This window comes from Neodiprion pinetum, chromosome 1 (genome assembly GCF_021155775.2).
Source record: "Neodiprion pinetum isolate iyNeoPine1 chromosome 1, iyNeoPine1.2, whole genome shotgun sequence".
In the NCBI taxonomy this organism is placed as follows: domain Eukaryota; kingdom Metazoa; phylum Arthropoda; class Insecta; order Hymenoptera; family Diprionidae; genus Neodiprion; species Neodiprion pinetum.
Window position 1 is genome coordinate 24486391 of NC_060232.1, and position 24991 is coordinate 24511381.

A 24991-nucleotide genomic window follows, 5' to 3' on the forward strand; every position below is an offset into this window, starting at 1 on the left:
AAATATAAATAAAACAGTTTAATTAAAAATTGAATTATCTGACATTCATCCTACCTATATCCATCACAATTTCAGTTAACTTCCACCGCTTTTATACTATAAATATGCCTGAAATTAAGTCATACTAAATGAAGTCATACATTTGAAAAGTTGTTGATATGTTATGAATACTGTTAGAAGTCTTACAATCTGTTACCAAGTGATATTCTGGATCTGTTTGTTCATTTAGAAGATTGAAACAAACTTATTGTGCAACAATATTTTAAAATATTTGTCAACATGACATAAATAAATTAATTAATATTAGTGATATACATGATACATATGACAGTTGTTCGATTATTCGGGAAAAAAATCCCTCTGCTATAGATAACAAATCATTCAATGATGTTTCTCTGTTAATAAGAATAATTGTTCTATCTCGCACCAATTGAGCATGCGAATTTGAGATGACATCATTTACGAATTTGGAACACATTACAGACAGTTATGTACAAATAGAATTTTTAACAAATATTGATCGATCAATTAGTTTAGAGAAAAATTATTGTATTATCTGGGGCATCAGGTATGCAAAAATAAACATTGGTTATTTGATTCTTTAATTAACTATTTGAAACGGAATGAGGTTGTAAAAGAAATGGTCAATGCCTCGTGGTTGGATTTCTGCATGTACTCAGTCTTCACGGTCTAATCTTTAGTCGAAATCCGTCGAGAATATTTTAATACAAGTTAGCGAAGACTACTTATTCTTTCGGATAACTTCCGAAATTAGCATTTCACATATTGTTTACGATACCTACGTAATATAAATAGACGAACGGTCCTAAAAGCTGCTAAAAGTCGAAGGATTCAAAGAGGTTACTAGACGAAATTATAGTAACGTTTTGGGTTGGCATTTCGGACTGGAACGAGTAAATAATCGCTTGACGATCGAAAATGAATTGAACGGTGGACAAATGAGTAGTTTCACAACTGAAAATAATATGAAAATTGATTGAATAATAGATTTTCACCCTTAGATTTACACCGCTGTGCGAGCGCGTGGGAAATAACCGACGAAAATAGTTTTGGTAGCACTGTTTCAGGAGCCAGCCTAGCAACGAGCAGACGGCATATAAATGCGTCACTTCCTCGTATCCCTGACGTTTTCGCTTCTATATTTGAAGAATATTTCGAGTATTTCGTATCGCGCAACAAGTGATTTATAAATATTGAAACAGTTGAACGAAAATGTAAAGCTCCCGTTAAAATATTCGTCGCGAACCGATGCTAATATTCTTAAATATGACAGATATTTAAGATTATAAAGTTTGACACTTGACGGCAGAGTGAGTTCCGGTCGTGCGTGCGATTAGGAGGGCCGTGTGGTGCCGTGGAGTGAAGTGAGAAATTTGCAAGTGGTGTTTGGTTGGTGTGTTGGGTTTCGTGACTGGCTTGTGCTCAGTGCTGGGGGTTTCTGGTTGTCGGGCCCGCTGCCGAAACGTTAAGGGACGCGTGAAGAATAATGTCGGACCAGGAAAGCCTGGACGATCAACGTCCAAGTAAGAGAACGGCGAAAAACCGATACGAAACTCGACATAACGTATTCGCATAACGATATTACACCGTATTCCCCGCATCAAGTTTAGCTCTAGGATATTTGTTGTTTATACATGTATCGGAGGGCTGATGCGCGCCGGATTATCGACGAAACTTGACATTGATATTTAGCGAATATTTCACGCGCAACAAAACCGCGTATGAATATTTAAATGCCTCGTGGCGTTCTGTCAGATGTGATAAAAAATCGCTATTTTTCGATGCTAAAGGATCCAAGATGGCCGAACTTTCGCTGAGAGGCTCTTGTTGAATATTCGCAAATTTATGTTTCTTCGATTTCGGCACAACGTTCGTAGTCGTTGGACAGAAAGTCGAAATCCCTTCTTTATCATTGAGCTTGATTGAAAATCGTGACGAAATTTCGTACGCATTCAGCCGAGATTTATACGTAGAAATTAATTGTGATGTAACTTTTGCCAATCTATCTGGAGCACATTAAACGCAAAGTCCATTTGGTTATAGCTCTCGCGAATTTCACACGTGTCACGGGTGATCCCCTCCCTAAATCCCCTTGTCCTCAAAAAGCAGCTAAAGTATTTAGAACACGCTATGATTTGTCTCACCACACACTACGAGCCCAAAACGTTCTACTTCGTTTTCACATTCTCAGATGTAGTCTTTAATCTTTAGGAAATTCTATTACTAATCATTACGAATTAACACTCAATCTATTTATTATTTCCTTTAATATCCAACTGTAATGAATCCTTGTATTTCTTTTCATCGTCAATCAAATATTGCTTATCGCTACCCGTGGGTTAAGAACTAAATATATAAACAAAAGTAATATCCTTTTATACATCAGTGCTGTGGATGTCACATTTAATTTAGGTTAGCCTTGAGAATTTGATCTCAAATTAGAAAACCATCAAATTGTACGTTACCTTACTGCATCGACTTGTTTTTTTATTCCAATATCTTAAAAATTGATTGAGGTACGGCAACTCTGAGATTGCAACAATACGACATCACAATAGGCCCATAATATCATACAGATTCTGTAATGTAAGGCTGTTTGGAAGAAGAAGCGAAATTGCCATACGAAGTTAACTATTTTCCACTGATACAATAAATACATTACAAGATTTGCTTTATCCGAACAATGGCACAAAATTTCGAATTATATGTATATGCTGTTAGAATGAAGAACCTGGAAAGATACAATCACAGTTTCATGTTGAAAATAATGGTATTTTATTTCAAATTTACACATAAAACGTGTTGGTACAACGTATCGTGTGTTATGAAGGAACGTAAAATATTCAACGAAAATCAGGATTCTCTTATCCGATATTTGGATAATCTAAACTAGCCGGCTTCCTAATTAATTTGGGTAATTCAGGGTCTGTCATATTAGTTATTGTCAAAAATTGAGTTCAGGCGATTTGTAAAGCATTAATTTAAGATTAAAATGAGGTTCGTTTCCCCAAAATAGGACCAGCCATGTGCTTCTGGTAATAAGAACGATAATGAGCTCTAACTGTTAACTGTTTCATTTTCATTTCCTCAATTATGACGATTGTACGAACATTTAAATTGAATGACCTCGGTTCTACTGTTTATACCTCCTTTATTTTGTAATTGATCTGTTTCAAAAGCATTTTTTCCCAATAGTATACCCAATTCCTTCGTCACCGATCTGTTTCAAACAACGCGAAGAAAACGTTTTATCCAATTTTGTGAACCATATCAGATATTTATATAATATGTGTGGTTTGAGTTAATCATGATCTCAAGTAAATAATAATCTGACCCAATAATGAGTCCTCATCTGGGAGTAGGGTATTTTTTTATTGTGAAACAAAATTTTTATTACAAATGTAAAAGTTGGCAATGTTAATAAATTTCGATCAAACATTTAATTAAAGTTCTTCTCATCAGATACGAAGAAACAAATCTTCAGTGTCAAGGAATTGTGTAATAATTTTTTCAATATCTCATCACCATATCTCTCAACTTCTTTTTACTCCTGATCACTACTTCAGTTTTGCAGGAGTGATAAAAAGCTGTTCCATATTCAAATCTATTGAATAACGCAATCATTCTTACTCCAAATGGACTTCTAATGTAAAAATTTTGCATTTTTGTAATTATCAATTTTGATTGCCATTTGAATAAAGGGATTTTAGATGCAAGCTACGTTTTCAGACACTTACCTAATATAGAAATTTGATCATTTTACATACTTGGCCAGAAAACTTAATTCAACTTATTTCAAATTTCATAATAACTTTTATGAGCATTATATTTTTCATTGTCGTTACACAATAATGTTGAACGTTTGAAATTTGCAATCAACATATTCTTTACGTATTTTCTTTTCTCGCGACACTTGAGTAATTAAAAAATCGTGAGTGATTGACGTGACTTTTTATTCAAATAGTATTATAATAGCCTTTGGCGCTGTTTTCCTTGTAAATTTCGTCCTTTCTTCTTTGTGAATTTTCGTCATGTCATTTGTTGAATTCAATTCTAGATTTGTTCTCTGAAATTCTAGATATCCAAATTTTCCACATTCTTATAAGATTGTCAAACATGTGTGAAATTGTTCTCAAGTAAAAAGTTCAAATTTAGTTCCAGAGAAGCTAGAGAAATGTTAACCGTGAGTAGCTTTTTTTTTGTCAGCCTAATATTTCGCGTCAATATCTAAAAAATTTTGATATAATCTATGATTGATTATTTGATCCCGCATTACAAGGAATTTTGGGTTTAACTAAGTTGTACAAACAAATGACTGAGTTTCTTAGCAATAAATATAACAGTGCTCGAAGTAATAAAAAAAATTACTTTTATGCATCGACTAAAAACCAAGAAAACAAAGAAACCAACAGTAACTTTTTTTTACGGAGGTGTGCTCCTTCTCCAGAGTTTTATTATTGATGTATCTTTTCCAGGTATTTGTCGCAATCTCATATTGTATAAATAAAGCGAAGATATTGAGAGATTTTGTCTACTTTAAAATTATTATACGATGCTTCAATCCATTATGTCCATTATTACTTATTATATTACGCACATCAACACACGTATTTTCTTAAATTAATTTGTACCACATTTTGATCGCATATTGATTGTAAAAAATATAATTTACCAAATAAAACCCAAAAGTTGAAATACTGAAATAATACTACCTAAATAATAAAATATATAAATAAAACTATATACCACCAATTTAACTCAGACATATCTTATTATTATTTACTCCGGAAATTCTGCTGTGGTTGAATACATTCGTTCAGTTATTTATTCAGGCCAAAATGACGACATATCATAAAATTAGTCGATTTAAATACATGAGATTTTCTTTTGAATTACATATCTTAAAATTAATTTTCCCACCGTTTATTCTAAACGCTATCGACTGAAAATGAGTTCAAATCAAAAAGATTTTTACTGCATTTTCAGAAACATTTGCAAAAAAGAAAAGAATTCAAGTTAGTGTAGAATAAAATGAGTATCTTTGTTTTCTCAATTGTTTGAAAGGCAAAACAATGACACGATCGAAGCACTTGTTGTAGACTTTTATCAGAGTCAAGAAACTATACGTATATGCTACAACAGGGGACAAGGTTCAAATTTTAAACATTAATTTAAGGATTTTTTTTTTTTTTCTAATCGTTGCTCTGTAATATTCGTCAGGCTTCAATTGCGCAAAGTCTGCCTGTAAAAAACCTTAACCTCGTCAAACTCATGGAAAAGTTGCAGAATAGTGATTGGTTTTTGATTTTTCGTTACACTAACATTACAAATTTTAAGTTTGTCTGAGACAGAAAAGTGCGAAAGGCTGTCAAGAATAAATCTTTCACTAGATAAATACTTCCATCCGCGATTTGACTTTTATCGCATGATATATCATCGAAATATATGACAATGTATCGCCCACTGCGCGCATGGCAATCTTATCTTCAATACTCATTATAAAACTTTAATAATAGATATCAAGTAATAGGTATTGGTTCACTTTCTCTATTTTACTTATCCGAATAGAACCGAGCAAGAATGTCAATTTTGATAAATGACCAAAAAAGATTATTGTCGTTCAGGGTAACACCAATAAAGCTTTGTGGAAGGCTTTTGTAGAAAATACATCAGATTTTGATCAACTATGAGATATGGATAAGTTTGTCAAATTACGAGGCTGAAGTTAGTTATGTTAACGTATCAAAATGTTGAAACAGAAATGACCATTTTGCACTTTTAGAATGACTGACGAAGTTTATATTTTATTAACGATTTACGAAATTTCAGGTAAACCTAAAATTGCAAAATAATGAGTTTTTCTAGATGTGCATCGTTACAGTGATATTCCAAACTTGAGCCTGATATCAAATTCATATAGCGCAACCTTATTTTTGTTCTAATTCGCCATTAATTTCACATTTTACCCAAAGGCAAAAGCAACAACCAAAATTTGGTCTATCGTGACTTTATTCATTCCATAGACGTTATTGCAATTTTGAAATGATAAATAATGAGAATCTATAGGAAATTTGTGACAATTTTGTCTTGTTATAAGGGCGCAGCAGATTTTTATGACTGAAAAATGTTCTGATGAGTCAGAAATCACGCTCGAAACATTTCGTAGTTTTATTATTTGTGTAGGTTAGGTTTCAATTATTTCACAATTTAAATGGAAATATTCCTACATAACAACAACACAGCAAAACTTTGTCGTTATTTTGTCATCATGGATTATTTAAATGGTAATCAAATTGAGAGACAATTGTCCATGTGCAATTGGTTTGGTCAGTTTCTTGTAAAAATCTATATTTTTACAATGAATTAAAAATAACTTCTTGACTCAGAGCTGACTCACACTGAGTTTAGTATTCTAACGGAGCAATAATTATTATTTGTCGCTCTGTATAACTGTATCATCTGGTCTCTTATTAGCTACCTATTCAATTTTGTTTTTCAATTTCATTTATTATTACATATGATTGGACTATTTTCAGTGGCTTATCTTAAGATTTCTATGAATCTCAAAGCTCAAACATTATATTCCGATACAACTTATTAATGTTTAATTTATGTTGTCACAAATTTTACATTTTCTTTTGAACGTGGAAGAAAGTCTTGAATCAAATTCTAAACTATTGTTATTAGTAAAAATGATTTCTCACATAATATAATTATGAATAACAACTTAAAGTTGTTTGACAATTAATTCTACCGTAATTCATGTTTCCCTTGAATAAGTACTCCTGATCTTTACACAACGAAGAATAACTGTTTATTCCACAACGCTATAGCTCTAATAGTTTTGATCAACTGTTGATAATTCTCATTTTTATTTTAGAATATGGACCAGGCAGTACGGAGACTGGTGGAGCAGATTTTGATTCTGGTAAGTAATGTGTAGATAAGCAGAGGAATATTTTCATAAAGCATTTGGAAGAAGTTCAAAGACTTGTTAAAATAGCACGTTAGTTCTGATGTAACGCTTACTTTTATTTATAGATCTGTATGCATATCGAATTTGTTATACCATTTATCAGCACATTTTTGCACTTTGGAAAATGGACCTTTTACATAAATAATGCTTCAAGGTAGTGTAGAGCTGCAAAAACTAATCCTTTGCATCGCTTAGTCACTAAAGTTTCCAAATTACAGTGTAATTGATTTAAATTTATGTTAAGTTGTGCGCTGATTATGAAAAAAAATCCTACGTATTTCAATTTCTATTCATTTTCAAGCAAACTGGAATCCAGTTTTTCCAACACAGGATGAGCAGTTTTTGGTAGACTTGATATTGACAGTCACGGAGTGATTTAAAGGTGAAAAACGTTTGAATGATGTATTTGTAGCTTTTTGACTTTTGAGATCGAAACAATATTTCCCTGATTATCAAAAAATTTAGAGTTGTCAATAATTAATATTTCTCAATTTAAATTCCCCGCCGTTTTTACACCTTCTAAGTTTAGCAGATATCGATTATCAGGTTCACCTTCATTGGTTGAATTCAGTAGTCAATTTTAAACCTCTGATTTCATGATTTCCTTGGTGTAATATTTTTTACTCAGTAAATTGTCCACTATGTTCATCCATACTTCAATTTTGAATACAACAGAGAGAAGAGAACAACGTTAGTAAGTTTGGTTCCTTCTGGTAAAATTGGAGTAGCAATCAAACCCAACAATATTAAATGTACCAGGAAAAATTCGAAGTGAAGTGAAATTGATCGCTTGGATTAAGTTCCACTGAACTGGTTACAAAGCTGAAAAAATAATCGATGAATCATCATCGTCCGAGAAAGTCGTCGGATACACCATCCTGTTTGTATTCGCGTTCGGATTTCCTCGAATTCCGATTGTATCGCGTATCAGCGTCAATTACGTCATTATTCTGGCAGCAGCGGCGGCGTTGTTACACTCGTAACGTCATGAAACCATCGAAACTGCGAGATAATCAACCTGCAGTATGGTTTTGGCATGGAATACGATATCGTCGAATATTCGGTGATGATATCAGTCTAACCGATTGTCTATCGAAACAATAAATCTCCCAACAATCATCAGTCTTATAAATTTCAACCAGACGAGTGAGGTTATGACAACGAAAAGCTTAGGAAGACAAAAGTCTAGCCGTTTCCTTAACGTTCGAATTTCGAACGATGGTGGGGATGGGTTGTCAGCTGGCGGTGACGTCACGGCGAATCACGTGGTACTCGTCACGTGGTTCGAGGATTTTAAAGGCGGTGATTGGCCGGTTAACCAGGCGACGCGTACATTCTTTAGGCATGACAGTGGGCACCATGAATGACCGGGACGTCACCGATTTCGCGTTTGACGACACAACGGAGCATTCATCGCAAACGATGTGTCATCAAAGAGAACCGAACCGTATGCCGTATTCCGTATCTCAGCTTTCAGTACCAGAACTGTGCTTGTTGAGGTTAGACTTCGTTCTATCTTTCCGAGGATTATTGTTTCGTTATATATCTTTTTTCTTACACAAGTCTCGATTTGGTTTTAAACCGCCTTTTATGCAATTCTAAATTAATTTCACAAAATTGTATGTTTTTTTTTTTTTTTTTTACCATTTGTTATTAAACTTATCGCTGTTATGTTTATTTGGTTGTTTTCTTGTTAAATAGAAATTTCAACAAAATATTATTGTTTGAAAATTGTTATGGAGAACTGTTTGTGAATTAAATTTATGTTTTAACGCAATACCGAAACAAATAAAGAAAGTTTTTAAAACGTGAACTATTTCTGAAATAATACTTACCTACATGTATAAAGAAAAAATATTCGTGTTATGAAAGTGGTGATAGTTTGTAAGGAGGAATTTGTGGGTTTCCGGAATAAATTTTGTAAGCGCAAATCTTGCATATAGATATACGTTGAACCACCGGCACGTCTAGCCATGTATGTGTATAAATTTTCGTGTAGGTGTTGAATGGTATATAGTGAAAGTGTAAAGTCGAGTGATTCGGTATAATATTAGAGTTCCAATATTGCAAATAACGACTGTACGATGGGGGAAATATTGATAAATTTAAACCAAAATGTTAATAACCAACAGACATTAGCTAACGGATGGGGCGATACTATGGGAAAAATACAATATTGGCATCCCGAAGGTAATCTTATTATTACTAGATATAATTAAGTTTATCCTAATTTTTCGGAAATTACGATAAAGATATATGTACACATACATTTTATATTACGTTCGTTATTTTAACTTCATTCATTATTTAATTATTAATCCACGCGCGAAGATTATACACGGGTAACATGTGTCATCTGTACGAGGATATATTAACCTACTTTTACGTTCAGACGGCTTTTAGAAATTTACTTTTGATAAGAATAGTCAGCCGCAGGCTTGAGATAAGATTTTTATTTATTTTTTTTATTTTTGATGCCGTAGTATGTACGCTTACGTCACGTGTATCAATTCCATTTTCTTTATACACGTATATATTATTCTTTTGTTTTACAATTTTTTATCTTTTTTTCTTTTCTAAATATGCTTATTTATCGAAGATTTAATAACAGATATTAAAACCTAACGCATTTTTTGCAAATTTTTGCATCCCACCCCTAGAGATAACGGTTGATAACGTTTGCTTGTTTTGTCCACTACTGTTATTAAAAAATGAATTCATTACCTGGGAACGGCTAAAATGCCATTTTATAGTCACATCCTGATCAATTTATTCCTACTTTATTAAATATTAATTATTATTAATTAACTACTATTATTAATTATTAATACACATTAATGTGTTCAGTGAAACGTGAATTCATTATTCATTCAGTATTTAATACATTATATATTGTCTTTTTTCTTGAATACATGCAATAAAAATTACATTTGCTAAGATATTATTATTGAGCAATTGATGCATTATTAACACCTCCTTTTAAAGTAAATTTTTTATTACTCTCGAGCAGGTGGGGTGTTGGCTTTGAGCACGCATTTCGAATTTCCTACGTTAGCTAACACTTGCCTGGAATGCCTATTACTATACTGTAACATTTCATAACGTTTCTCTGAATGACCTACCCCTGTTTTAGCGTTAGTTAATACTTGAGTGACCCCTTAAATTTTGTTTCGAATCAAAGAAAATTTGGAGGAATTTAAAAATAACTCAATGACCTAAATTTTGCGATCGTTATTCGCCAGAGTAAACCCTATTTGTAAACGATAATAACAATAATATTTAATGACGCCATCAATTCTCAGTATAATCTTTTAACCACGTCCACAGTTATACATACGTGTTAAATTTCCCAGAGAAGGTAGAGGAAAAAATTACAGAAAAATAATGCCAGAATTTAGCTGCGTTCGTCACTGAAACGCACAGGCGCAGTGAAGCCGGTGCAAGCAAACTATAGCAGGAATGGTACAGTTCGCTGCCGAAGCGATGTACCCTAAATACGATTCGGCAAATAGCGTCGAACCTCTTATCTGAGAGAAAACTATTTATACGCAAAGAATTAGCAAACATATGGGCATGTAGATAAATTCTTGGCAATATATAACCTTAGTCCGATGTGAGAAATATAAACCGGAAAATCGATTGACCAACTTATGGGGTAAAACCGGGGCGATACGGAACTAGCGTTGAAAATGCAGTTCGCGTTGAGGCAGGTCGTCGGCGCAGAGATCAATGCACTCGGTCTGGAAGCTCTAGACTTCCTCTCATTCGTCGCAGCCTCCCTGGAATTCCGGTCTTTTGCTTTTGCTCTTGCTTTTGCACCTTCGATTGTAAATAAAAATGAAAATTTCGTGTAATTTCCGGTTTCTGTGAAATAATAATTCATGTCAGTTGATCCGTAACAGGATCTCATTATATAATCTGTGTGATCATACGGGTTTATATTATCGAATAGGCGACGAGATAATGAAAAAATTTCACATGTGTTGAGCGTAAGACCGAATAAAAAATTTTGACCATTGTTTTTTAACGGTTACTCCGAAGTAGAATTGTCCTGTTTTCACATCGAAAGATTATTATAAATTATTATGTAATATTCAACGCTCGTCGTGTGATTTTGTTTAAGGCAGTCATGTGTACATCGGTACATAAACATTTTCTAGAGATACTTAATATTGCGGGAAAATATAATCGTATCGCTGAATTTGGTGTTTCGAATTGAATAGCGTTGTTTTAAAGTTTTACTTTACTAGAGTATTGTGCTGTATTCACACTCATATTTCGGTTTATGAAAAGCGTGAGTAGATGTAATTGTTGAGTGTCGTTTTGAAAAATTAAATTATACGTTTCATGTCTCGCGGCAGAAATTAAATCCGCGCGTTGATTTAAATATGTACAGTAAATATATTTTTTATTCATGAAGGAATGTCGATGGCATTAGTATTAAATCTATCATTAATCTGATACTCAAAATTCGTAGCATAGCTATACAATATATATACATAAACATATTCAAATCTCCGGGTATATCGACGAGTGATGATCATTGTTAATTTGTCGTGATACATATTCGTTCTTCCAATTTTAATATCTCATTGGAATTTTTCTTGTTTTGGCCAATGTCGATTCCCTGTTTTGTGTTATTGATTATTCAATCCTGTCGGCGTCAAGCCAGCGAATCTGAGTTTATACCCTGATAGATGGTTGATAAATTGCAAGTGTAATACGGCAAATGACTGAGTTTTGATTTATTCATATGTAATATTCATTTTTTGCCCAAAAACCGTCGAGAATGTATTAAACATACTTGTATAATCAGTTAGATCACTAAACAATCTCGTTGATAGGTAATAATTATAGTTCAAGTAAGGATCGAATATAATTTTCAAAATTCATTTCTTACGTCGGACTGAAACGCATCGTTCGCGTAAATCGACTGTAAGATTCATAAAATGTCAAAATTTTGTTGAGATATTAAAAATATGTTGCAAAAAAAAAAAAAAAAACCTTTCCCCCGATGAACAGTCAAGAACAACGTAAATATGCGGGTGTGAAGATGATGTGACGACTCGATACGTGCAGTTTAGAAATGAGAAATTTTTTCGGTGAATTTTCACGGTGCAAATATTGTAATGGGGACTATATAGTGCGGGTTTACGTATAAATTGTATGATATCAAGTTGCGAAAAAGTGAGAAAAGAAAGAAGGAGGAAAAAAACGTGTACGTAAACAAGTGAAGGATGTATAACAGATTCAGATACTCTGATTATACGAACATCGCCAGGATGTTCAAAAGCAGAATTTTCCAAGGCAATTTAAGCCCTGTACCGATTCCGGGCGGCCTGCAACCATCGAGTATGTAAAACCGGAATGCAAAATTTAATTAGTACCAAACATGCATACTTGATTTAAATAGGAATTATATTTCATGGAATTTGAATCGAAACTTCAAGTGTCATATTTATCGGTATAACCAAATTGAGAGGTTCCAGGGTTTGTTGGCCAAAAATATATACTTTTTATCAATCTTATTACGAGATGTTTCGCGTACGCTCAGTATTTAGGAAATTATTATACTCGTAAGCAACGAAAATCTCTTCAAAAATACAAATATACAGAGCACTGGAATTGTAAATAAAGGCTTTGATATCTATAGTTCGTTTCAAATAGTTTCGAGATGGGTAAAAATCTTGATGAAATCCACGATCTCTCGTTATATTCAGAAGACTATTTTCTTTCGTATTTATTCGGTATAAAGTACGATTATAAACTTGAAAATTCACGGTTTGACCTTTCAATTTTTAATTTCATTTTTATTTAGATTACTTCTTGACGTCGAAGTTCAGTTTCATCGAATTCTGTGAAATGTGGTGAATTAAGATTAATGTTTGTATTTAAATATCAAAAGTATGCAGTTCGCCGAATTTGAATAAATCCTAATTGATTTTATTCCGGAATGTAATTCTCTTCAAATAAAAATCTTGATCATTCAAGATAGATATTTTTTCTTTGGCTTATCAGTTTGTCAAAGAACATGATATATAAAATCATAGTAATTTTGTTATTTCTTCATTTCTCTAGTCGAGGGTTAGGGTTATTACTGTATAAAATCTATCTCATACTTAATTTGATTCTTGAGAAATCATTCGATATCGTGACTTTTCTAAAGGTTTTATAATTTGGTTTCGTAGACGAAATTCCCGCGTTTTCAAATGTAGTAACATCTCTTTGAACATACAAAAATAAAAATTCTGGAATTTTAAACGAACGGCCAGATGTCGAAATGTCATTTCAAAACAGTTCAGAATTTGGTAGTTTCGTTCGATTTCACCCCACGACGGCTCATTTTATTTTAAAGACTATTTTCTACAAATTCACTGAATTAAAATTTAATCTTTTTTTTCAACATTTAATTCAGTATTGCCATTTGTTGATCACAACCTATGACAGTCCAATGTTGTAAAATTGAATATTTATCAATGCCAACATTACAAAAAAAAAGATGTTAGTGAATTTCTAACAAATAGTCTTCTGAATAAAATGAGTCATCGTAGTCACGAAATGGATTGAATGCACTAGATTTTTCCCCGTTTTGAATCGATTTGAAACGAAGCTTTGATATCTAAGCTTTAGTTTATAACTACAGTATTCTCTACTTTTGTATTTTAGAAGATAAGTAAGATACTCGTAGCTTATGGAGAAGGTCAAGTATTGCCATAGGTCTCTTATCATTTTGGAAGAGTGTCGGGTTTGCAGGGGTGGGTGGAAAAGGGGTCGTTGACCTGGCGTGCAGCTGTTATTGATCAGTTAAGGGCAGCAGAGGTCTGCCTTAGGTATTGCAAAGTACCAGTCCTACCCCAACGAATGTTACACCCCCATCCTCTCCGCATTACCCTAGTCTTGAAAGAGGCTAAAGTTACACGAGGTTGAAGTTGGTAACGTTATGGGAACGAAACATAGGGGAAAGAAATCACTATTTTCTTAACTTCACAATAATTTTTAAGGAACTCCGATTTCGAAATACGAATGTGTTTTGTTTTATTACAGTTTACTGAATTTCCGGCAATTCCAAAACCGCGAAATAACGGTTTTTCCTCAGCTTGAATCGTTACGATAACTTTACTGTTTTCAATATGACGAAGTTAGCAACGTTAACATACGAGCCGCGGCGGAGGGGGGGGGTAACTTTTTCGTAATTTTACAGTGACCGAAATAGTTGTGTTTTCAAAATATGAGTATATTTTTCCGTATTATGATCTACCGCTTCTTCAGACATTCCTAAAGTTGCGAAATAACTATTTTTTATGAAACGTAAAATGTTAAGATAACATTACCAACTTCATTTTCATAACCTTGATTCTTTTGATCCGGCTGTTACTTGATCAAGTGTTGAATTTCCCGGCTTTGTCACAAATATTTCTCCAAATTAGCATGGCATAGATGTTGATGCAAAGAGGATACTTTGGAACTGAGTTTTAAACAAATCTGTTTCTGTCAATTTATTCACAGTAATCACCAAATTATGTTACAGGAATCGTAAAATATAATACTGCCAGGCTGTGCAGATACGAACTGCACGTTGGATACGCTTCAATATAACACTTGACATCTTCCCATTTGAATTGCACACATTTGTGCGAAGTTTTCAAAAGAAATTCTTCTCATTTTCTCTGTACTCAGTACTGACTAAATATTTATATAGCTTGGTAAACATTGTTAGACCAAAGTCTTTTTTCATAATTACAGGCCAACAAGGCCAACAGGGTGAACAAGAACTGGCAACAAAGATGCTACAAATTCAAAGTAAGAGATTCTATCTGGATGTGAAACAAAACAGACGTGGCAGATTCATCAAAGTTGCTGAGGTATTCAATTACTTACATATTTATGTTTGCTTAATTATCGCATTCATAACTTATAATAATCTATCACTAAATACTACTTACTTATACCTATACTTCATCATTTTATATCTTGTATGTACGAATACTAGGGTGGTCCATGTTGAGGACTTGTTCAAGTTTTTGTCATTCGCTCTCAAATCGGATCCATATAATTCAACAACAATTCCCTAATTTTTTCAGATTTTTATCTCAACTCTAACTCCTGCTTGTAAGAAGGTGGATTTTCCCATTTAAAATACACGTTCATAGGCTATAGTCGAAGTATATATTTTATTGCAATAGTACTAATATTCAAAAAATATTTGTAACTGTGAGAATTCATATTATCATACCAGGAAATCTGGACGAATTGCACAGCTTTTAAGTGAAAAAAGTCGGATTCAGAGGGTATGCAATTCATCTAGATTGCCTGGTTTGCTAATGTGAATGTTTTAACAGATAGAAGCATCACTGCCCGCCAAAATCTCGCAGTTACAGATTTTGTTTAAAGTTATTACTCGTGTAATAAAATATATACAGACTCTATAGCCGAGAGACAGGTACTTTTTATGGGCAAATCCACTCTCTTACAGGCAGGGGTTGGAGGCCAGTTGAGATAAAAATCGGAAAAAAATGTAGGGAATTGTTTTTCAATTATTTGGAGCCCATTTGCGCGTTAATAACAAAAAATTCATCAGAGCCCTAAATAATGACCATCCGAATGAACACGTTTCACATGCAATCACACATCAATTGCAAATATAGTTCCTACTATTCCAAGAGAAAATATTTTCTGTGTGACATTCATTGAAAAAAAAGTGTCAACATAGTGTTGCTTTCGTACGATGCGATCATAGATTGAATTAAAAGTCGTTACCGAAGGTGGGCTGCTTCAATTTACCTAGTAGCAGTTTGATAGAAATTCGTTGCTACTTATTGAAGGATATTAATTTCATAACACTTGGCTAGATTTGAAAGTAGCGATGAAGGTGCCCATCCAGTGATATATGCAAATAGCACTGTGTGATCGTTTCTTGCAAATTCATCCAAATGATAACTGTGGTTTATCAACAGATTGGAGCTGATGGACGAAGAAGCCAGATTTTTCTGGCGTTAAGCACAGCTTCTGAATTTCGAGATCACCTTTCCACATTCAGTGACTTTTACGCATCGTTAGGTTTGTTTGGAACTTGAATACTATTGAAAAGTCAGTGAATTTAGAATAAGCTTCTGATATTCTATTAGATTGTCTGCTACTACGTAGTTATTGTATGCATTAGGTCCCCCAAATCCAGACAACGTGCCGGACGATGGGAAACTCAAATCAGAAATGATGGTGAAAGATAATCGACGGTACTATCTTGACCTCAAGGAAAACTCACGTGGCCGTTTCCTGAGGGTGAGTCACCCTGTATGTACCGACCATTAAGTATACAACTTTCTATAATAAATAGTAGGAATCTACTTGCATAGATTTTAATCAAACTTACCACGCAACTTTCTTCACTTGCTTATATTCCTGAATATATTTATTCCTTAATGTATGCTTAACCTGCCATGCATTTATTTATATTTTCTTGAAGAGCCCAGCTTACGAAACTTAACAAAATTGGGTGTCATTTCGTAAAATCATATTATGTGATGGAAAGCTCCAATGAAAACTAGAAAACACGAATTTGACCTCTTAAAGACTGATTATTAATAACTGTGGAGTAATAAGTTTATGGTGTCATTTTTCCAATGCCGAAAACGTATCATTCGAACCATTTCAATCATTCATAACTCCTTGTGCACGGAAATAAATTTTCAATTGGTAAATCGCCTAAGGCCAATGAATTTTGTCCCTATATTTTCCGTTAATTACAAAAACTTTGCACACGAAATCCCCTGAGATTATAATAAATAAATTTACGCACTCACAACTCAAAACATGAAAATGCTGTTTGGTCAATATAGTACTACATAAAAAATAATGAAACAAAGGTTTAAAAGATGCCGTTGGAATAGATCGTGTTGCAGTTCAATTAAGATATATCCTCCGAACACATGAGAAATGAAAGAGCTACAAATTTCCATTGACGAAGCCCAATTATTAAAAACTTTGAAGAGAACCCATATTTGGGCAATTCTACTACGTTGAACAGGATAGGCAAATTCAGATTCGAAACATTGTTCTAATGAACAGATCCTAATTAGATAAAAAAACATTGAATTTACCTTTTGTATAATTTGATTGTACGAAAACAAACAATAATACAATAAACAAAACTTACTGTTTGCTTTTCTTATCCTCTGTAACAAATGTTTCATAACGGCTCATGAACTAACCAAAATTATTGTTTCAAAATATTTTTAGACCCTGTAACTTTCGTATTACGTAATTACAGTAACTTTATCGAAAAAAGTAACTTAACAACACAATTTTCAAACGGTATTGACAAAACTCTATGAGTGTAAGGTTAATTGTAACCCATTTTATTTGAATAATCCTTACAGTGCATAAATTTTTATGTATGTTACATTCATAGCATTACGAATGGATCAACAATTTCGCATGAAAAATATAGATTCTTCTTCAGTGATCAAGCTTCAGTTCTGCACCTGATTCTCAAATGAATGGCACCGTTTTATTACTAGAACTTTTAATTTTAAATATAGAGTAATTTTTATGAACATTGGGTCAAATGTATATCTTTTTCGTCTAATGATATTAGTAGAATTTTTCCAACCGATGGTAGCTCGGTGACTTGAAATAAAATGAAATTCGTTGAAAAATGTACAAACAAATATATTACATATTACTTTAATAACCACAAACTAATACAGCTACTGGTGAATGATTCGAAGAAAAAAATGTAATTTTAGCAAAGTATAATATTTTCATGTGTCTTAGGTATCCCAAACGATAACACGGGGTGGACCGAGGTCGCAGATAGCAATACCAGCGCAAGGGATGATTGAATTTCGTGATGCATTGACGGACTTACTAGAAGAATTTGGTACAGACGATGGTGGATTCAAAGGCGATTTACCAGAGGGGCGTTACATGCGTGTTGATAATAAAAATTTCTACTTCGATATCGGTCAAAATAATCGTGGCATATACATGAGAATTTCGGAGGTACGAAAGAAATTTTTATTATTTTTTTTGTTATACAATAATCATTTCCGTACATTAATTATTCTTGGGTAATATAGGAATGTTTTTTGTACTTAACTGTACTCTGTTTTGTTGTTTGTTATGTCTCACTTTGGCATTTATTGTGTTGGTTCGTTGCAAATGTGGAATTCAAAAATACTTTGAATCACACTACCGGATGATAAATGATCGTGTATTAACTTCACAATTATGTCTTGAAAAAGTACCAGTTCAGGGTTGCCACTCTATCTGAAAATCTGAGAAACCTGCAATAGTCGGGGATTAGAGTTTTACCTGGACAAATCATAGTAAAATGAGGGAATTTCGTTAAATTTCTGAAAGACTTTTAATTCGAATATCTCAAACCTTTATATTGTTCCGAATATGTCTATTGTAGCAATCCACTTGAGTGAAACACAAATTTTTTCAAATTAGTAGAATACAATTTGTAACAATTACTTTTCCTTATTATTATTTTAATTTTGAGACACTCTAAAAGTATCTGGAAAAGTACTATTTTGACTCTGGAAAACCTGGAAAAGTCAGGGACAAAATTACAATACAGAATTAGTTGCAATCCTTCTTCTTCTTCTTCTTTTTTTTTTTTTTTTTATGAAAACTCATAAAAACGCAAATTTATGCACGTAAAAAGAAAAACATTTTCTTCCGCAATTTGATCTTTAAATTGTGATGTTTAGGTAAAAACGAACTTTAGAACAGCGATTACCGTACCAGAGAAGTCATGGGGACGATTCAGAGATATATTTGCGGACTACTGTGAAAAAATGAAGGAGGGAGGAGGAGGAGGAGGAGGCGGCGGCGGTGGAGGCGGCGGAGCTGGAGGCGGAGGAGGAGGAGTAGGAGGAGGAGCAGGAGGAGGAGGAGTAGGAGTAGTAGGAGTAGTAGGAGTTGGGATCGGTGGTGGTGGTAGTAGTGGAATTGGTGGAAACAATCTGGCAGATGGAAAAACAATGGTAGCGCAAGTACCATCACCGTCTTCATCGCAACAGCCTAACCCTAATTTAGACTCCCCACTACTCAAGTGAAAAAGACTTTAACTTTAACTTTTGAATTGAAAGAATAATTCGTTCTGAAACCGTTGAATACAAACAAAAAAATTTAAACTCGTCACAGTTTATATCATCGATACCAGAACGGTGAAGAGAAAAGATCGATTATGAAATAATATTAATCAATTTTCGGATCCATTCGAACAGAGGTTGATAACGATGAAATTACGAATAGTACCAGCCCAAACGTGTACATAGAAACCGAATATTACGCTACCTATATAACAAATTACCTAAACAGATATGAATAATACGCGGAATTAATAGATGCAGATAGTATTACTATTACTGTTCATTTCCTAATAAGCAGTCCAGTCAATTACCATACATGTTTCGAAAATTATTATAAGAAAAAAATCCAACAATATTCTTTCATTCGTTGTATTTTTTTATTACTTCGAAATGATCAAAATAACACTCCAATTCAAAGAATGTAATAGACACGCTAATGTTTATCAAACCCCAACTCTATTTGAGTGTATCTAATTTTTACAACTATCCGACAAGATTTTAAATGAAACTTATCGCCGGTTAGATGACAGTCAACCACACAATTTTGTAAACTAAGTGAACCATTTAAATCTCATGGTTGTTTTTATTTCATCCCGTTTATATGTTTGTTATGCTTGACACATTCATTGATTCTTGGCATCATCTGTGCAATGAGTTGAAAACGTACAATGTTTGTTCGTAGTATTTAATTAATGACTAGATTCGACTTGTTGAATTCGCTTACTTAAAAAGAAATATAATGGATTCCTGTTAGGAAATGAACTGTAGCAAAGATTACGTTACAATTGAATTTGATTGTTCAGAATTTATGGATATATAGTTGTTATTAATAATTATTACGAGCGCATACACGAGAAGAAGAACTACAAAAAGAACAACAATAACAACAACAACAACAACATCAACGCAAGTACTGCATACCCTAACGATATATAAAATCGCACCATCTTACGATCTGACGCTTGTTTCAGCATGAGAAACTTATCAAAATTCCGGAATCCTAACAAGCCTAAAGTTTTTTTTTTATCTGAAACGAGTACCCGATCACACATTAAATATTTATAAACTATAATAAAGTTCAAGTAAAAGTAAATTAAATTAAGCTGGATAATTATAATTAAAAATATGAATTAAGTAATTAAAAATTACATAGGAAGGGTTCTGATGCAAGACCATACAACACCACACACCACACTTGTTTATTAAGTAAAATAACATCTCTATGATTAAAATAATGTTATATTATATAGGAAAGTAAAAATTAAACCGATATGAATTTATATAATATATATTATATTTATATATTACGTTCCACCGAATTGTACTAAGAAAGAAAAAAAATTTAAGGAAAAAAATAGGTCATTACATACCGGTACATACATATGTATAATACATATAGATCAGACGAAGAAAAAAGAAACAATTGTGTGTGCAATGGTGTGTACAGCGTACCTAAAACATTATCTACGTGACGTCACGTTCAATGCAACCGCATACTAGGTATATTATATGAATGCATATTATTTATATAGAATCTATATTATATTGTAACGAAATGCCAACGCATGCGGACCTAAGTTTCTGTGAATTTAAGGAATAACCAAATCGATTAAAACTATTACAGATACTTAGGCCCTCAGACTTCAGTCTGAAAACGCAAAAAACCTGAATGTACTTGAGTATGAAGGACAAATGGATTGAAAAAAACAGAAAAGGAAACTTGGAGTTATCTTCAAATTGTCAAACTTCCATAAATACTGCATGCTATGCTTATCATTACTTTCTGAGTAAAAAGGAAAAAATATATATGTATATTTTTCTTTTTTCTTTTTATATCATTGGACACACGCTTTCATTGCGATGATCATTCAATTGGTGCGATAAGAATTGTTATTATGAACAATAATAGGAAGATTTAATTAGATTTATCAAAATTGTGCATCGAATGCACCTTATTTTCGGAGAGATGAATACATATATTCTATTTATTTTCTATTCTTAGCAATAATATATCTATCGTAATTAAGCATTTGTTCTTTTTTCGATTGTTGTTTTTTTTTTTTTTTTTTTCGTATTTTCAAAATTAAATTTCGGCTGGTCTGAATTCGATAGTGTAGGAGTCATGTTCATAAATTCATTAATTACAAGAAATTGAGAGGTACGGAACTAGCTCAACAACTCAAGACTACTGTCCATCTTAAATTTGGCAAATGAGTAGATTTAAAATTTTATTGTATTGAATACATACGGAAATATCTATATATGAATAAATTTCAAACTATGAAACGAGTTATACATGTGTTTAAATACTATTTTTATTCTGCATTTTCAATTGCAGAAAATTACATTGCTTGTTTTTTTCCTGGTAATTTCATTGACATACATGCCACTATTTTGAAGAATAAATTTCATCACATTTGTATGTACAGTAGAAGCTCGATTCAAGTCCACCCTCGAGAGTGAACACTAAATAATCAGGTTGCATTTTTTCGTAGTTGTCAAAAAAGATAATTTCAAGTGTTACGAGTAATTGAATTTCACTGATTTCATAATATGGAGAAATGCGTTAGCATGGGTATGGGCATGGGCATATTGTTTAGTTTTAAACTTACTGTATATTCGCCAGTTTCTGTTTAATCGAAAAAGGAAATACCATGACCCATTTATTTTTGCTTTCTCTGGTTAATACGTGTTTAAAATTTTCTCATTCAAAGACCCACTTCTGATAATTTGCATTACCCTGTCCATACAGTGTTAAACTCATGCTGCTAGCATCTGTGTGATACCTACAAAGCTCGTCGTTAATACACTCTAGTTCGATCACATTCTATATATTTCTTGATCATTTTTAATTGCTCTCGACAGACGCATGCTACTATTTATTGATCTATTGTAGGGAACGTGAGATTATAATAACTTTTCGAAACATACATAACCTGCTGTTAATTCATGAGCATCAAAAATAGTACTGAAAGGTGAAACTGTTTTCTCCATACTTCCAACAGCGTTTAAAAAGAATTCCATTCTGCAGAACTCATTCCGGTTCTCACTGGAACGTATTTAGGTACATCATATTATGATTTGAAACGCCATAAGTTAAATTTGTCTTCAGTTTCCAGTTTTTCCTGTAACAGATAAACGAACACGCATACTGAAATCATAAATAACAATAGGGAAAATTAAAAAATTTTTTTAAAACCCTGGTGCATTCAAATGATAATGGCATGACATAATTTCACAATCTTGCGTGAATTTTTTTTATGGCTCTAAATCAAAGACCCTAAGCGAAACTGTGACAGCGCCTTTTAGTAAAAAGAATCATGCCAAGGTGGAAATGTAGATGTAGGGAAAATGGACCTGAATTAAGCTGCTACCATACAATATTGTGTACCTTTGTTCCTTCATTTCTTCATTGATGTAATATGAAGTATTCATAAATTTAAGATAGGCAGTGCATGGTCTTGTTGTCTGGTATATAAATATAGATATAGATATTAGGATGTCTCCAAAAAAAAAAGAAAAGATTTTTCATACTCCTACCCCTTAAAACTTATGTTTTGATAGAAACAAAACATCCTCGCACCGGCCGAGTTCTGTAGCTCAATGGGAATCTGCCGCTCATTGGACATTTCTAATTAAAGCAGTTAATTAACGTCTATGACGAACTTTTTGGAAGAAAAAACTCCGACTAATAGGATTGTAGTTGAAATTGAAAACTCAAGTTTAATTTACTAAACAAATTTTCTTATTGCACAGTTCTAAGTAAAAATCTAGCAATCTAGCAAAAAACTCGCAATACAATCCTAATAGTCTGTAAGTTTTTTTTTTTCCACAAAGTTCGACACGGACGTCAATTGTAGTTGAGATACAGAGCTCGGCCGATGCAAGGATGTTTTTTTTTTTTTTTTTTTTAAACAAAAGTAAAGTTTTGAGGGGTAATAGTATGAAAAATCGAATTTTTTTTTGCTTCATCCTAATATATATATTTATTAGTACCAAAGGTAATATCAATTCAATAATATGAAAATAATGAAATTTAATTGGCTAGTGAAAGTTGCCATGAGAAGTTGGAATCGATAGTTCTAAGCTGGTATGACATTGTGATCTATGACTATATATACAAATTTCTAAGCAGTAACAAACATCTACCTGAATAAGGACAAGATACCTGTTAAAAAAATACAAGAAAAATAAAAAAACAAAAAAATAAAATAATAAAACTAATGCAGGAAGAAAATACAAACATTAAATTCTGAAACACACATGTAAAACAAATTAATATAAAAATAAACAAAATTAACTCCTGCCACGCAGAGAGTCCTTAGACAGCTTTAAGATAATAATTATAAATGATAATAACGATAAACTTTCTATATGTTGAATCGTGTCTAGTGAGAAATACTACTGAAGTAATATTACTATTGCTACATTTATTAAAAATTTATATTATTACGTGATAGTTATAATAATAATATAATTTTCATATAGTGGTCGCCATTAGAAAGTAGTCTGGTTTTTGTTTGAGATTTTTCACATCGGTCAACACACTATAATAATAATAATAAATTATTATTATTATTATTAATATTATTGGATTACATGGCAGTAGCGCCAGTAGGCTTATGCTTAAGTTTAATTAGAGTTATCGATTGATTTAATTGCTTCTAAGTTTTCTTAAGTTCCTCCTTGCTTCTTTGACATTGTAACACTTTTGTTTCAAGGTGCACGTAGTTTCATTTTCTTTTATACAAATTATCAATTTTTGACATGACAGTGACGCAATAACTAAACTCTGTTTTCTAACGGTATAAACGTCATAATTTGAATGCCTGGCTAAATGATTGAATAGAATTCATACAATCTGTCATCACCTCAATTATCTGATAAGTAGTAATTAATGATGATACGAAACTCTTTCGAAATTGTAGCAAGAGTAGTTGTTAGACAATTATGAAAATAATTGAAACGATCGTAGTCCCATCCAAATATTTTATGTTAACATAGAGAACTGGTAATGATAATATTAACTTGAAGTAATATGAAATTTCGTTCACTTTAGGTCGCCGTAGACTTTTTGTTCTCTGCGATTATCTGGTAGCGATACCAAAATATATGAAGACATAGTTTACATCGACACATAGACTATTGGTCTAGTGTATCTCGTTACAAAATTGTGCATCTTTTCCCAAAGATCATAAATAAAAAAAATTGAACAAAAGTAAAAAAAAAGAGCAAAAAAAGAAAACAGAAAACGATGAAATCGATAGTGTGTTACTGTTTATTGAAAATCGTATCTTTTTTTATTCTCGTTTCATGCACACAAAGTTATGCATAATATCAACTGTTGTTATTATGATTCATATATTTCATAATGTTTTGATATGCATGAGAATCATCTATCAGAAATTCAATTTTTATTTAATTGAACTCCGCTGTAGTTTACAGTTTACTATTATCACGATTTATAGTCAAAGATGTTTACACGTGTATAAGAAATATCAGACAAATATTCATGAATATTATTATTCATTTGGCAATGGGATAAATTACTTTTGAATCCGTATGACGAATATAATTATTTCTGTTTCTCAATATAAAAAGATCAGGTGAATTGGTATGATAACACAATATAAAATGACTGCGTTAGTTATCATTTTACTGCTTATTTAAATCTACACATATTGGAAATTGCGTGATGAATAAACCGAAAATGATGAGGATGAGATGAGAAAGAGTTTTTCAAACTCATGGCTGATAATCTTTATATTGTATTACAAATACTAAGCTATAAATTTCGAAAATCGTCACCTCCATGTGTGATGGTTCATAAAGTTAAAAAGCGTTCTATATTTTCAACGTTTCTATCATCAAGTTTTTACTTAATCTTGAGAAA

At 32.5% G+C, this 24991-nt stretch overlaps 1 protein-coding gene across 4 annotated transcripts; it reads left to right on the forward strand.

Moving 5' to 3' along the window:
* The first annotated feature begins 1177 nt into the window (after positions 1-1177).
* Pur-alpha (Purine-rich binding protein-alpha) lies at positions 1178-21387 on the forward strand. 4 transcript variants are annotated; one of them, XM_046609683.2, is made up of 7 exons: positions 1178-1544; positions 6902-6949; positions 14741-14859; positions 15952-16054; positions 16158-16276; positions 17771-17998; positions 18715-21387. In XM_046609683.2, the coding sequence occupies exons 1-7, from the start codon at positions 1508-1510 to the stop codon at positions 19060-19062; spliced, it is 1002 nt and encodes a 333-aa protein (XP_046465639.1). In that variant the 5' UTR covers positions 1178-1507; the 3' UTR covers positions 19063-21387. The 4 variants fall into 4 exon arrangements, with proteins under 4 accessions (XP_046465639.1, XP_046465630.1, XP_046465622.1 ...); XM_046609674.2 differs by having other exon boundaries at positions 1181-1544; positions 16158-16288; XM_046609666.2 differs by lacking the exons at positions 1178-1544; positions 6902-6949 and adding an exon at positions 8660-9187.
* Positions 21388-24991: the final 3604 nt, after the last annotated feature.